Source organism: Pseudophryne corroboree, chromosome 5, assembly GCF_028390025.1.
Source record: "Pseudophryne corroboree isolate aPseCor3 chromosome 5, aPseCor3.hap2, whole genome shotgun sequence".
Classification (NCBI taxonomy): Eukaryota; Metazoa; Chordata; class Amphibia; order Anura; family Myobatrachidae; genus Pseudophryne; species Pseudophryne corroboree.
The window spans coordinates 537213946-537228348 of NC_086448.1; the positions used below are offsets into that span (position 1 = coordinate 537213946).

A 14403-nucleotide genomic window follows, 5' to 3' on the forward strand; every position below is an offset into this window, starting at 1 on the left:
CTCACCTGATTGGCTGGACGCCGTCTGTACTCTGACAGCGCCTCGCAAAGCCGCTCCATTACTTTCAATGGTGGGAACTTTGCGGCTAGCGGTGGGGTCACCCGCCGGTCAGCCGCTGACCGGCGGGTGACCTCACCGCTAGCCGCTAAGTTCCCACCATTGAATATAATGGAGGGAGCTGTGCGATGCGCTGTCACAGCGATCAGCCAATCAGGTGAGCGCAACGAAGTTGCGCTTCCTGATTGGCTTAGAGACCTGTCAGTGACAGCTGTCACTGACAGGTCTCAATCGTGGAAAGGTGTCCCATGTGTCAGCATGGGACCCCTTTCAGTCCGTTCTGGAGCGGGTATTTGCGTTTTCTTTTTTTGCCAAGTACGTGGATTTATCTCTGGACCCTGAGGTGAGTATATTGAACTTTGCTTTTCAGGTATCCGTGGATTCTACATGGAGAAGAGGACCGATGTCGGCGTGTGAACATAGGTAAGTATGTGTGTGTCGGTAGTGTGAAATAAAGTTTTACTGTCGACGGTGTGTGTGTCCTGTTTTTATTTGGGTATTTTTTTCCCAGTAGTACTACAGGTACCAGCGGGCCCGCTTTTCTCCCGCATGCTGGTACTTGTGGTTCTCCAAGTACCAGCTTGCGGGGGAGGCTTGCTGGGACTTGTAGTACTAATGGAAAAAACAATATCTTTTTTTTATCACAAAGGCTATCAGCCCCCCCATCCGCAGCCCATTGGATGGGGGGGGACAGCCTCGGGCTTCACCCCTGGCCCTTGGGTGGCTGGGGGGGGGGGGACCCCTTGATTGAAGGGGTCCCCACTCCCCCAGGGTACCCCGGCCAGGGGTGACTAGTTGGATATTTGATGCCACGGCCGCAGGGCACGGCATAAAAGTGACCCCCGGCTGTGGCATTATCTGTCCAGCTAGTGGAGCCCGATGCTGGTGTTAAAAATACGGGGGACCCCTACTCTTTTTGTCCCCCGTATTTTTGGCACCAGCACCAGGCGCAGAGCCCGGTGCTGGTTTTAAAAATACGGGGGATCCCCTGTCAATTTTTCCCCCCGCATTTTTAGAACCAGGACCAGCTCAATGAGCCCGAGGCTGGTTATGCTTTGGAGGGGGCACCGTTCCAGCAATAAAAAAAAAAAAAAAAAAAAAAATAATATTTTAAAAAATATATAAATAATATTTGTGCCTCCCCCCCCCCCAAAAAAAAGTACCTAATCCCTTCTAATATAAATAGATCTGCTATTCCCCCAAAAAAAAACACCAAAAAAAACATGTTTAAATTTTTTTTATTTGTTTTCACCCTCCAAAGTGTGGCGGATTGAAAATGACGAATTTGCTGTCTAAAAGCACTGCTGTCGAATTTCCAAACTTGAATTGAATATGCTTTGGTCGAATTGCAGCACTTGTATCATTGCAGAAAAGTCGAATTTGCAAAAAGTCGAATTTCAAAAAGTCGAATTTTGAAAGTCCGTTTTTTGGTCGGAAAGCACTGCATTGCATAGGCGAATTTTTTTTTTTGGTCGAAAATGACCCGAAATTCGCCAATTTCGGGAATTCGACCACAATTGCATATACCCCTATGACTCTTTAGACAGTCACTGTAGCAGATGAACTATGGGCTGTGGGATCTTTTAAACAGCTAAATGTATTCTCTACTTTAAACATGCTATGTACTAAACTCTGCCCTACCTAATGACAGTGGTGTAAGTTCATCTTAGTCACCCAGAGACTAGTTAGATTATTTATATATATATATATATATCATTGGAAGTGTATCTTAAAGACCTTAATACACTATCTTTAAATATATCATGACAGAGTGATATACACTGTACTGTGCTTTTTATATATCACTCACTCTTCAAAAGTGACCAGGAATATGGAATCCCCCAGCATTTCAGCATCCCTTCCCCCAATTCGGCTTGCACTGTCCAGAAAGTTAATCAGACTCGGTGACAGCCGCACCGCTCTTCTCTCTGCACGCCCGCACTGGCTCCTGACTGGCTCCTCAGTCATGTTCCGAGTCCGGGTAACTGCCAATGCCGCTCTTCACTCAAAGGCTCCTCTTTTACAGCAGAAAGGGCACGGAACAGTGGACAATGGAGGAGGTGCACCCTTCAGGGCTGGTGCCCAGCAGCAACTGGCTCCGTTGTCTCCGGCAGTTCCGTCCCTGCTTAATGATAGTTCTATGGTCCAAAGTATATATAAGAGCTAGGAACCCACTAAGCAACCAGACAGCGCCATGTGTGTCTATAAATGAGTAAAGTATATACAGTGCGTGCTCAGTGGTGCAGAGAGGGGTGGGAGCCCATTGGCCAGACCCTTAAACAAGCCCAGGTTTGTTTAAAGGGCCCAGCAGGGATCCAGGCCAGCTGTGCAGTCTTTGTTTTTCTTTTGGGTGGGCATGGCCATGCACTAAGGAATTGCCCATGCCTCTCCCAATATCCAGGCCTGTCATTGATCTCTACAGCTCTGTATGTGCCATCATCTGTATATACTGTACAAGTGTATGTTTCTCCTAAAGTACTCTAGATACAGATTATGCAAATCTGAACACATTATACTGATCTTTCAACACAATGCTTCTTTTGTCTTCAGATTTACCCTATATCTTATGGGTGCATGTCACATGATCCACAGTTTAATGCATTTGCCTTATTATGGGGATCATTCATCTGATCGCTGCTGTGCGTTTTCGCTCAGCGGGCGATCAGGTCGTAACAGTGCATGCGTATGCACTGCAATGCGCATGTGCGTCGGACAACAACAACGGGCATAGCGATCAGCGACGGGATGGTGTGAAAAATCAGATTGCACGGGCGTTCGCAAGGTGATTGACAGGAGGAAGCCGCTTTTGGGTGGTAACTGACCATTTACTGGGAGTGTTCGGGAAAATGCAGGCTTTCCCAAGCATTTTCAGGAACGGTGTCTGATGTCAGCTCCGGCCCCCGATCAGCCTGATTCTGTCGCACTGGAGGAGTAAGTCCTGGGCTGCGCAGAGACTGCACAGACTGAATTTTAGCAGCTCTGCATACACATATCATCGCACACTTGCACGACGAAAATACACTCCCCTTGGAGGCGGCGACTATCTGGATGCAGGACAGCAAAAATCGCAGCTCAGCGATCAGATCTGAATGAGGTCCTACAGTATGTTCACTATTGTGTGTGTACACTTTTTTGTGTATAGTGTTCCATTGGAGGGATCTCCTGTGTATCGTGCAACATGCTATGCTATGCAGTACCTTGGAGTGCTTGTTGGACAGCTTTGAAGATGAGTTCTCTCGAGCAGATTTTGTTTACTTGATTGGATAAATCTCAACCAAAGATGAATCTGTTGTCTAGATTACTTTACCCTCTGCATTTCTTATGCAGGCATCACAGGCAATTAAAAACTAGTAAAGTCTGAAATAACTGCAGTAGCATAGGACCTGCACTTCAGGGGTTAATAACATGTTACCTATTTTTGGTCTCTTTGGGTAATGAAATATATAGAATATCTTTCAACAATTTCAGATGTATAATATTTTGTTTCCCTCCTCACTGATCATAAAGCTATGATTTTAAAACTTGTATTTATGAGTCCTACACATATGCACTATGCCAGTACGGTATCCGGTCAGATGGTTGACAATGTTAAGGTCAACACTCATTAGGTCGACCACTATTGGTCGACATGGACAAATGGTCGACACATGAAAAGGTCGACATGGGTTGTTTTTTTTAAAGAAAATCTTTTTGGGAACTTTTTCATACTTTACTATCCACGTGGACTACGATTGGGAACGGTAACCTGCCCGAAGCATGGCGAGCAAAGCGGTGCACTAATTGGGGTTCCCCGTCACCTTACGCAGAAAACAACACCAAAAAAGTAAAAAAACGCATGTCGACCCTTTCATGTGTCGACCATTTTCATGTGTCGACCATTAGTCCACGTCGACCATGTCAATGTCGGCCAATAGTGGGCGACCTAATGAGTGTCGACCTTAACATTGTCGACCATTCATACCGGTACATTATCATTGTCAATACACTATCATTGCCCTACGTCAATTTTTTTAAAACCTTACAAAATAGTTTCCATTTACAGTACAAGATTTGATGTGTGTTCTTCTTCTCTAGACTCCGGAGTACCTATGAAACTGCCTTGTATGCCAGGGAAGATGTCTCCTCCACTACCTCCAAAGAAAGTCATGATATGCATGCCATTGGGAGCAGATTACTCCCACTCCTACTCTAATCAGAAAAACTCCCAGCATCACCACACCATCCTACCTTCCCAATTAGCCGTCCACCAGCATCAACTTCAGTATGGCAGCCAGCACCTGTCAACTGGATCCAGCTCAGTGCCCATTCATCCGTCCATACCCCCAGGATGCAGGGTAATTGAGGAGCTAAACAAGACATTTGCCATGACCATGCAAAGATTGGAAAGGTACTGTACAGAGCTGTGTAGTATGCTGCACTTTACATATGGCTAGATGATGATAAATATGTGTTCTTTATTTAAATATATTCATATGTTCTCACGTGTTTATTTTAAATGTACTGTATTTAAGATGCAAACACAGAGTACATACATCAACAAGTATGGCTATGCAGTAGTTCATGAAGAACAAAGGGAAATAGGGGATAGGGGCAATTCTTCTGCACCAGTAAATATTCTTCCGTCTGTTTGAATAACCCCAATTATTTATAGAGACATATTTTAGTCTGTTTGCACAACGGGGATGCTGCCCTAGATAACATGTATGCCAGAATACAAAAGAGAATAGGAAAAGAGTTGTCTTTTATGATGGCGCACTAATAAAAAAATATATACAGTCAGGTCCATAAATATTGGGACATCGACACAATCCTCATATTTTGGGCTCTATACACCACCACAATGGATTTGAAATGAAACAAACAAGATGTGCTATAACTGCAGACTTTCCGCTTTAATTTGAGGGTATTTATATCCGAATCAGGTGAACGGTGTAGGAATTACAATGGTTTCTATATGTGCCTCCCACTTTTTAAGGTACCAAAAGTAATGGGACAATCGACTCAAAAGCTATTTCATGGACAGGAGTGGGCTATTCCCTCATTATTTCATCATCAATTAAGCAGGTAAAAGTCTGGAGTAGATTCCAGGTGTGACATTTGCATTTGGAATCTGTTGCTGTCGATTCTCAATGGGGGAGATGTACTAAGCCTGAAAAGTGATAAATATCACTGTGATAAAGCACCAGCCAATCGGCTCCTAACTGCCATGTCACAGGCTGTGTTTGAAAAATGACAATTAGGAGCCGATTGGCTTGTGCTTTATCACAGTGATATTTATCACTTTTCAAGCTTAGTACATCTGGCCCTATATGAGATCCAAAGAGCTGCCACTATCAGTGAAGCAAGCCATCATTAGGCTGAAAAATAAATAAAAAACCCATCAGAGAGATAGCAAAAACATTAGGTGTGGCCAAATCAACTGTTTGGAACATTATTAAAAAGAAAGAACACACCGGAGAGCTCAGCAACACCAGAAGACACGGAAGACCACGGAAAACAACTGTGGTGGATGACAGAAGAATTATTTACCTGGTGAAGAAAAACCCCTTTAACAACAGTTGCCCAGATCAAGAACACTCTCCAGGAGGTAGGTGTATATGTGTCCAAGTCAACAATCGAGAGAAGACTTCACAAGAGTGAATATAGAGGGTTCACCACAAGATGTAAACCTTTGGTGAGCCACAAAAACATGAAGACCATATTACAGTTTGCCAAACAACATCTAAAAAAGCCTTTACAGTTCTGGAACAGCATCCTATGGACAGATGAGACAAAGATTAACTTGTACCAGAGTGATGGGAAGCGAAGAGTATGGAGAAGGAAAGGAACTGCTCATGATCCAAAACATACCACCTCATCAGTGAAGCATGGGGGTGGTAGTGTCATGGCGTGGGCATGTATGGCTGCCAATGGAACTGGTTCCCTTGTATTTATTGATAATGTGACTGCTGACAAAAGCAGCAGTATGAATTCTGAAGTGTTTCGGGCAGTATTATCTCCTCATATTCAGTCAAATGCTTCAGAACTGATTGGACGGCGCTTCACAGTGCAGATGGACAATGACCCGAAGCATACTGCGAAAGCAACCAAAGAGTTTTTTTAAGACAAATAAGTGGAATGTTATGCAATGGCCAAGTCAATCACCTGACCTGGATCCGATTGAGCACGCATTTCACTTGATGAAGACAAAACTGAAGGGAAAATGCCCCAAGAACAAGCAGGAACTGAAGACATTTGCAGTAGAGGCCTGGCAGAGCATCACCAGGGATGAAACCCAGCGTCTGGTGATGTCTATGCGTTCCAGACTTCAGGCTGTAATTGACTGCAAAGGATTTGCAACAAAGTATTAAAAAGTGAAAGTTTGATTTAGGAATGTTTAGTTTGTCCCATTACTTTTGGTCCCTTAAAAAGTGGGAGGCACATATAGAAACCATTGTAATTCCTACAACGTTCACCAGATTTGGATGTAAATACCCTCAAATTAAAGCGGAAAGTCTGCAGTTAAAGCACATCTTGTTTGTTTCATTTCAAATCCATTGCGGTGGTGTACAGAGCCCAAAATATGAGAATTGTGTCGATGTCCCAATATATATGGACCTGAGTGTAAATAAAATATAACTTTTATTACATTTTGTTTAAAAAAATGTTGTTTGTGAAATAGAACAGTCATACCTATAGTGATGTGAAATAAAGTGATAATTAAAACCTTGTGCCTCACTGTATTTTTATTTTATATTTATTATATATGATTATATTTGTTGTTCATATATATATATGCATATATATATATATTTTATATTGTTTTATAGTACAATATATTACCCTATATTGTACTATAAAACAATACAATATATATATATATATATATATATATATACACAAAGGTACAAACAAATATAATCATATATATAATAAATATAAAATAAAAATACAGTGAGGCACAAGGTTTTAATTATAACTTTATTTCACATCACTATATGTATGACTGTTCTATTTCACAAACAACATGTTTTTAAACACATTCTAATAAAAGTTATATTTTATATATTTTTTTTACTATACAGTAGTTCCAAAGCACTGCAAACGGACCACACTAACTAGAGAAATAGCAATATTCAGAGTGGGCCTGATTCAGAGAAGTACATAAACCCGATGGTTTGTGCACTACTCCGATTGTTGTGGGTCTGTGTATTCACAGAACGTGTCCTGCATTGTCACTCGCAGTTCCCCCAAGTCACAGCAGGTTTGCCATGCTGCCGTCATTTAAAGGGGTGGAATAGCGGGGAGGGAGGGTTGGCCTGCATTCCTGGAAACGGGTGCTCGTATTGCACAGCTGCTTCTCTGTGGCTGTGCAGTAGCGTACAACTATGAATCAGGCCCATTAATATCTATTAAACCATGTTAAATCATCACTAAATCTGTTGGTTTCAAAATGTAGACACAGATCTAAATTAGTATTATCCTATCTGACCACACAGGACCAACCTTCCCACCATAAGCCAAGGTAAAGGCTACGGAGAGGGCAACCAGCCAAGTAAGTGGCCTATAGGCAGGATAGTGGAACTGGAGGGTCCTCAGAGATATTTCTCAATTCATACCATGTGGTGTTTTGGGGACATTAATGGAGTTTTATCCTCGTGGAAAGGAAATAATATAATTACTTAACTTCAGCAATTGACCAGTCGCTAAAGTTACCCATACAGGCAGCAATTTCTATATATTGGGACTGATTTCTATATATGTTTGTTGTCTGGAAATGTGTGAGGTCATGGCAGACCTTTGAGGAATTTTCTACCTCTAGGGCAGAGGTTCCCAAACGGCACCCCAACAGTCCAGGATTTAGGTATAGCCATGGCTCAGAAAAGACAGTTAAATCAAATTGACTTAGGTGCTAATTAAGTCACCTGTGGCCAAGCATGGATACATTTAAATACATTTTATGAGTGCACGGTCAACGGCAGCCTGTATAGGGGAGGTCAACTCCTGGAAATATGTAAGCCTAAAGATAAAGGATATACTGGTGCTGGCTGTTAATCCAAATCAGGGGTACAGTAAAACAATTTGAATAAAATATTCAGCAATTTATTCCACATATAAAAAATAATATAGATAAAAAGGTATTGTGACTCTCCAACTGTACTAAAAACAATATCACATGAATAACCACATAAATCCCACTCAATAGGTAAACTGTGTACCGCTTCTGGCTAGGACTCAGTCCTCAGTGTAACCATCAGTTCATTTGTAAGTGTTATGGCGTCTGCTGCAGCCAGGGAGTGGGATGTGGGTAGGTGGCGGGCACCTGCGGGGTGACTGTGGCCGCGCCCCCAGGCCGCAGCGCCCCGGGCGCAGGCACTGCTTGCCCGCACCTATATATAATGTAAATAATATACCATAACATGCACACATGTTACATACTATAAATAAAATACCTTACATGTGTGAATATGCATTATTGCTTTATACCCCTGGGGCATTCCTACACGCAGTTTACCCAGCATGGTAAAAAGTGCCCTACTGTCCTTCAAACAGAATATTACATGGTAAAATTAATTAACATACAATATTGTAAGTTTTTTTGTTGCCTATTCCAAAATATTTTATTATATCCTATATAATCCTATTTAAAACAAATTCATTCTGGAAGTGACAGCAGGTACTGTTCCATAACCATCAGTAAAACGAATAGAATGTATGTTGGGAGAAAGGTAGTAATCCTGCGCTTGCAATTCAGTTGCTGCTGATACCACTTGGTGATCACCTTCACCACTAGAAAATATAGTAACACAATGCAGTCTGGTAACAGCATCTCTTCCATCATAGCATATCAGAGGCTAATAAGGGTCTTTAATCTCCAGTCCCAATACAGGTATGCCTCAAACAAAGTAAAAGGTTCTCCTCATAGTGCAGTAAGATACGTTTATTGAATAACGTACAATGTTAAAACATATTCATAGTACAGTAGGACACGATATTTCCCATTTGAATGCAGAGATTACTACACAAAAGTGTGCTCTTTTTCTCCTTTCTGCCTTTTAGCTGTTAAGGCAAGTCTATTACGGATTATACCCGACACCACGAATGCTGGTTGTACCGTTACCCCAGCAATGAGCAGTGCTATAACATCAACATTGTGTGACTATTGTCTATGGTTTGTCATCCTCTGTGAACTCACACTAGTCGGTATAAAAACTAAAATGGAGTATGACGATTTCTAGAGACAAAAGACACTATAAATCATGTTAACTGAGTCCTTCAGTCCAGTGAGCCTAATTTACACATTGGTGCAATATGGAAATACAGTTACAGGTATACAGTACGTTATATGTAAATATTCACATGAAAAAACTTTATATTCTTTATGCTGCATTTACATTTCATGGGTCACTTGGAAAAGGTGTCCTGTTATCAGGCAGCGATTATATTCTACATAGGAAAATAATATGTACAGTATCTAACATATGTTCCTAACATATATACGTTTCAAAACCATTTTATACTTCTTTAAAGCTGGCCAGTTTTACAGGAAGAGTGGCAGACCTTTTCCTCAGTGAATACGTCACAAGTAGATTTCTATAACAAGGCATTTTGTATTATGGCTTTCAGTCGAGAGTGCTCCTCTACAATTTCCCCAGCTTTCTATGTGAGTTTAGGGGGTGACGGAGATGTGAATTATGAAGCAATCAGCGTGCCTTCTATCCATTTGTCGCATTGCCAGTGTGTTGAATTGGATTGTGTCAGCACTTCTTTTATATATGCCTCTAGCAAGTGCTGCTGACCAATTACCATTCCCCTGCCTTAGCGTGCCTTGTTGAACTATTTGTAGCAATAGAAATGTAGCTGAATCTACCCTTTCATTTAGCAATGATATTCAGAAAGAAAGATGAAGCAGATGTATTCAGAATATCAGAAAATCATTTATGGTCTGTGTGCAGTAACTTGATGAGTATTGGGCTTCCGCAAAGATAACACTACAGTGATAGTCTTGCCTGTTATGAAGCTGATTCTATGAACAAAGCTGTTACATTTATATAGATCCTTAATATAGTTCTAAAATGTGGTGTGCAGTGTGTGTGGTGAGCAAGTTATACATTACAGTGCAGTAATCTTAAGGTTGTAATTGAAGTTCTGTTACATGGAAACATACTGTACTGCTGCCCCAGATGGCACAAACCTATAATAGTACGGTAAGTCTGTCTGGTTTTGTGAATTTAGGCCAGAAATGTATGCACTTTCAGAAATAGCAGGCTGTAGATTATACAGATATGTATAAACATATTGTATATGAATCATATGATGAATTTGTGTCTCTCCTTGGAAATATTTCCATTCATTTTGTTGTGTTACGGCGGAATGTTTGGCAGCAGTGTTTAGACTCTGGGATTTAAGCAACTGTATCCTAGCTACATATACAGGAAACTACTGTATGTTCTGAGTGACAGGTGTTAGCAGCCAGTCGTATAGTGGTAGGTGGGAGCTGTGTTATGGTTTTGTCCTCTCATATACTGGAGGTATGTGCACCATCCAACCTTTACCAGACCTAACAAACAGATTCTTCCTCCAGCAAGTCATCAGTTACAGGTTACATGTACTGTATGAAGCTACCTGAAATGCCTGGACAATTCTTAATACATTGATGTGTTATTAATGCTGGACATATATTGTCAGATAAAATGTCAGATATCTCACAGTGTATGGCCACACGATATCTGACTTCCTTTCCTGGGGAAGAGACATTTCCCTGTTCCTCCCCTGTCACACTAATACTTCTCTTCCTTTGAAGAATGTCTCTCCCCTGTACCTTGTTAAAACCTTTGATATATCTGAAAGTTTGTATCATGTCCCCCCTTTCTGTTCTCTGCTCCAAACTATACATGTTAATATATTTTAGTCTTCAGTGATCGCGCTGAGACCAAAAAAAAGTGGGTCCCAGGGACCCCTCACTTTTAAAAATTGGGGTTCTACCTGTCCTTTTCTGGGTCCCATCGGAATGAAAGTTTTAATTAGTCTTATTAATGATTCAAATATAAAAACACAAACTTGATTTGGACACTACAAAAGTGGTGCAAGTGGGAGGATGGGGTGTGTAGCATACAGGACACCCCGCACTATAGATGTAACTAGACATTTTGGTGCCCTTGTGGCAGAAAGGGAATTGGTGCTCCCCCACTAACACTGAAAATTGCGACAGTGCGCGCCAAATTTTTTTATGGGGAAGGGGCTTGGTCACATAATAGTACCAATTCACATTACTACACACAGTAGTGCCGCTTATACACATTGCACCAGGTAGAACCTCCTTTACACACTGAGCCAAGGAGAGCACGTTATACACATTGCACCAGGCAGAGCACGTTATACACATTGCGCCACACATTGCACCAGGTAGAGCACGTTATACACATTGCGCCAGGTAGAGCACGTTATACACATTGCGCCAGGTAGAGTACGTTATACACATTGCACCAGGCAGTGCACATTATACACATTGCGCCAGGCAGAGCACATTATGCACATTGCGCCAGGTAGAGTACTTAATAATTATATGATTAAAAAACAGGACAACATTATTAAATAATACATTTTATATATGTAATGGGTTTATGGTGCCGCTATAATAGGAGCCCCAGACTGGATTTAGACACTACAAAAGTGTTGTGGGGGAGGGAGGGGCGAGAGGGTGACAATGCTGCTGGGCTGTTATCATATCGGAAGTATGCGTTCAAGATCCCAGGTGTCGGGATCCCAGCAGCCGTAATACCGACGCCGAAATCCTGACAGCCGCCAGAATACCGACGCTGGCATCCCGAGGAGATCAGGATCCCAGCAAAGATATCCTGACAGTCCCACCACAGGTTTAGCGTGTGGGGAGTGTGTGTGTGTAGGGGGGGGGGGGGGGGGGGGAGTTAGGATATGGTGTTGGGGAGGTTAGGGTTATAGGCCCTACAGACACGGCGATACGCCACCGATACGGCAGATGGGCGACCCGGCGGCAGGGGGGCAGTGACGGGGGGAGTGAAGTTTCTTCACTCCCCCCGTCACCCGGCTCCATAGCAATGCAGGCATATTGGCCTGCATGCACAGGCGACGGGGCACCCCCCCGTCACCCGGCTCCATAGCAATGCAGGCAAATATGGACGAGATCGTCCACATTGGCCTGCATGCACAGGCGACGGGGCACCAGCGATGAACGAGCGCGGGGCCGCGCATCGTTCATCGCTTGTGCCTCCACACTGAAAGATATGAACGGTATCTCAGTGTTATTGCCCAGTGTGTAGGGCGCATTAGGCTGCAGAGAGGGGGATAAGTGTTAGGCACTAAGGGGGAGGTTTAGGTTTAGGCTGCGGGAAACGGAGGGTTAGGAGTGGGAGGTTAGGGCAGGTTAGGGTACTCTCTGCACCCATTGCTGCGATCGGGATGCTGGTGTCGGTATACTGAATGCTGACATCCTGACCGCCGACTTCGGACACTTGGTACAACCACTGGATTCGAGTCCTGTAATTTATGTGCTGAGTGATCAACTTCAGTGACACTCACTGTGCTGGCTGTCTTTACAGTAACCAGCAGCAACCAACAGTAACCAGCAGTAACCAACAAAGACAGCCAGCACAGTGAGTGTCACTGAAGTTGATCACTCAGCACATAAATTACAGGAAGCAAGACTCGAATCCAGTGGTTGTACCAAGTGTCCTGTATGGTGCGCAGACCAGCAGCACTGTCACCCTCTTGCCTCACCCCCACCCCATGCAACATTTTTGTGGCGTTTAACACCTGTTTGCCGGCACCATACAGCCCCCATCTCCGCCTTCCCACCGATATGAGCAGCCCCCCAGCCGCCACCGCAAGTCCAGCTCACCCTTCCTCACAGCACTTACAGTCTGCGGTCACCGGCGTTCACTTCCCCCCGCAGCACAGTGTGTAGCGCGCCGCAGAGCCGTCCTCACTCTCTGTCCGGCCCCCGTAAAGCTGCAGCAGGTGATCGGCAGGGGGGGGAGGCCGCAAGAGGACTGGTAAGGCTCCGCCTCCGTCTTCTGTTACAGGAAGCTTAAACTTAAGACAGCCAGTACAACCAGCTTCAGCGGAGCACGTCCCCGGGGACCCACACAGTTTAGAAAAGTGAGTCCCCGGACCACAGAACTGGGTAAAATACGCGCTATTTGCGTACACTGGTCTTTCCAGGTAAGTTTTGTGATGTAGGTCATGCACCATTTTACTGTAGATGCCCTTCTTTGTACAGTCCCTAATGTATTCATATTCTTCTGAAGATAATGTCTACAGAACTGTATTCCAGATGAGGCCGTACCAATGACCTATACAGTGGCATTATTACTTCTTTCTTCCTGCTACTGATTCCTCTCCATATACAGCTAAGCATCTGACTTGCCTTTCTCATTGCTTTGTTGCATTGCTTCCCTGCCTTTAAGTCACTTGAAATAATTACTCCTAGTTCCCTTTCCTCCTCAGTAGCTTCCATAATAGTATTCTTGATACTATATTTAGCCTTTGGGATTTTGAGACCCAAGTGCGTGATCTTGCACTTTCTGTAGTTGCCACGTTCTTGACCATTCCTCAAGTCTACCTAGATCATCAATCATTATGTGTTACAATATCTCACTAAGACAAGATGAAAGTTGATTTGTTTCTGTTTTGTTTTTAAGCTCGGGGTTGCATGGAGGAGACAGCATGTCAAAGCTTGGTGGATATTCTGACATGAGACAAGTGCCAACTGTTGTTATTGAATGTGAAGATGATAAAGAAAATGTGCCTCATGATACAAATTATGAAGACTCTTCATGCCGCTACTCCAGAGATGATGACGATGATGATGATGATGATGATGACGACGATGATGATGATGAAGATGATGATGATGATAGTTCACTATACACAAGTATGCAGTCTGATAATTGCATCTGCAATCTGTTAAATCATGTATACTTTATATCGCTTGCAGACTAATCCTTGGTCTTGTATCCAGAATGTAAATGACAGGAATGAGAACTGTGAAGGTGGGTACACACTAGACGATGTGCTCTATGAGCGCTGCCGCCTCGGGTTTCCCCTCCCGGGCCAGGGCGGTCGTCAGCAGCGCGTACACACTGAGCGATATGCAAACCATATCGCTCAGTGACATCACGCCGCTGCGGGGCCGTGCATGCAGTTTATGGACAACAGTCCAAACTGAGCTGCATGCATGGCCGACAACGAGTTTCGTCAACATCCCGTGGGGGCGAGCATCGCTCGGCGGCGGCGGGGACATACACACTTAGCAATAAATTAAATAATGTCGCTCAGGAAGGGTCAAAATGAGCGAAATCGTTTAATTTATCACAAAGTGTGTATCCA

General features: G+C 43.4%; 1 protein-coding gene across 6 annotated transcripts in view; it reads left to right on the top strand.

The window, feature by feature from the left end:
* The window catches only part of PHACTR1 (phosphatase and actin regulator 1), an 806703-nt gene that overhangs the window by 733718 nt on the left and 58582 nt on the right, over nt 1–14403 (top strand). For all 6 annotated transcript variants that reach the window (XM_063923183.1, XM_063923185.1, XM_063923182.1 and 3 more), the window contains 2 exons: nt 4132–4444; nt 13716–13948. In XM_063923183.1, coding sequence (XP_063779253.1) covers nt 4132–4444; nt 13716–13948 — 546 coding nt within the window. The remainder of the gene's footprint in view (nt 1–4131; nt 4445–13715; nt 13949–14403) is intronic.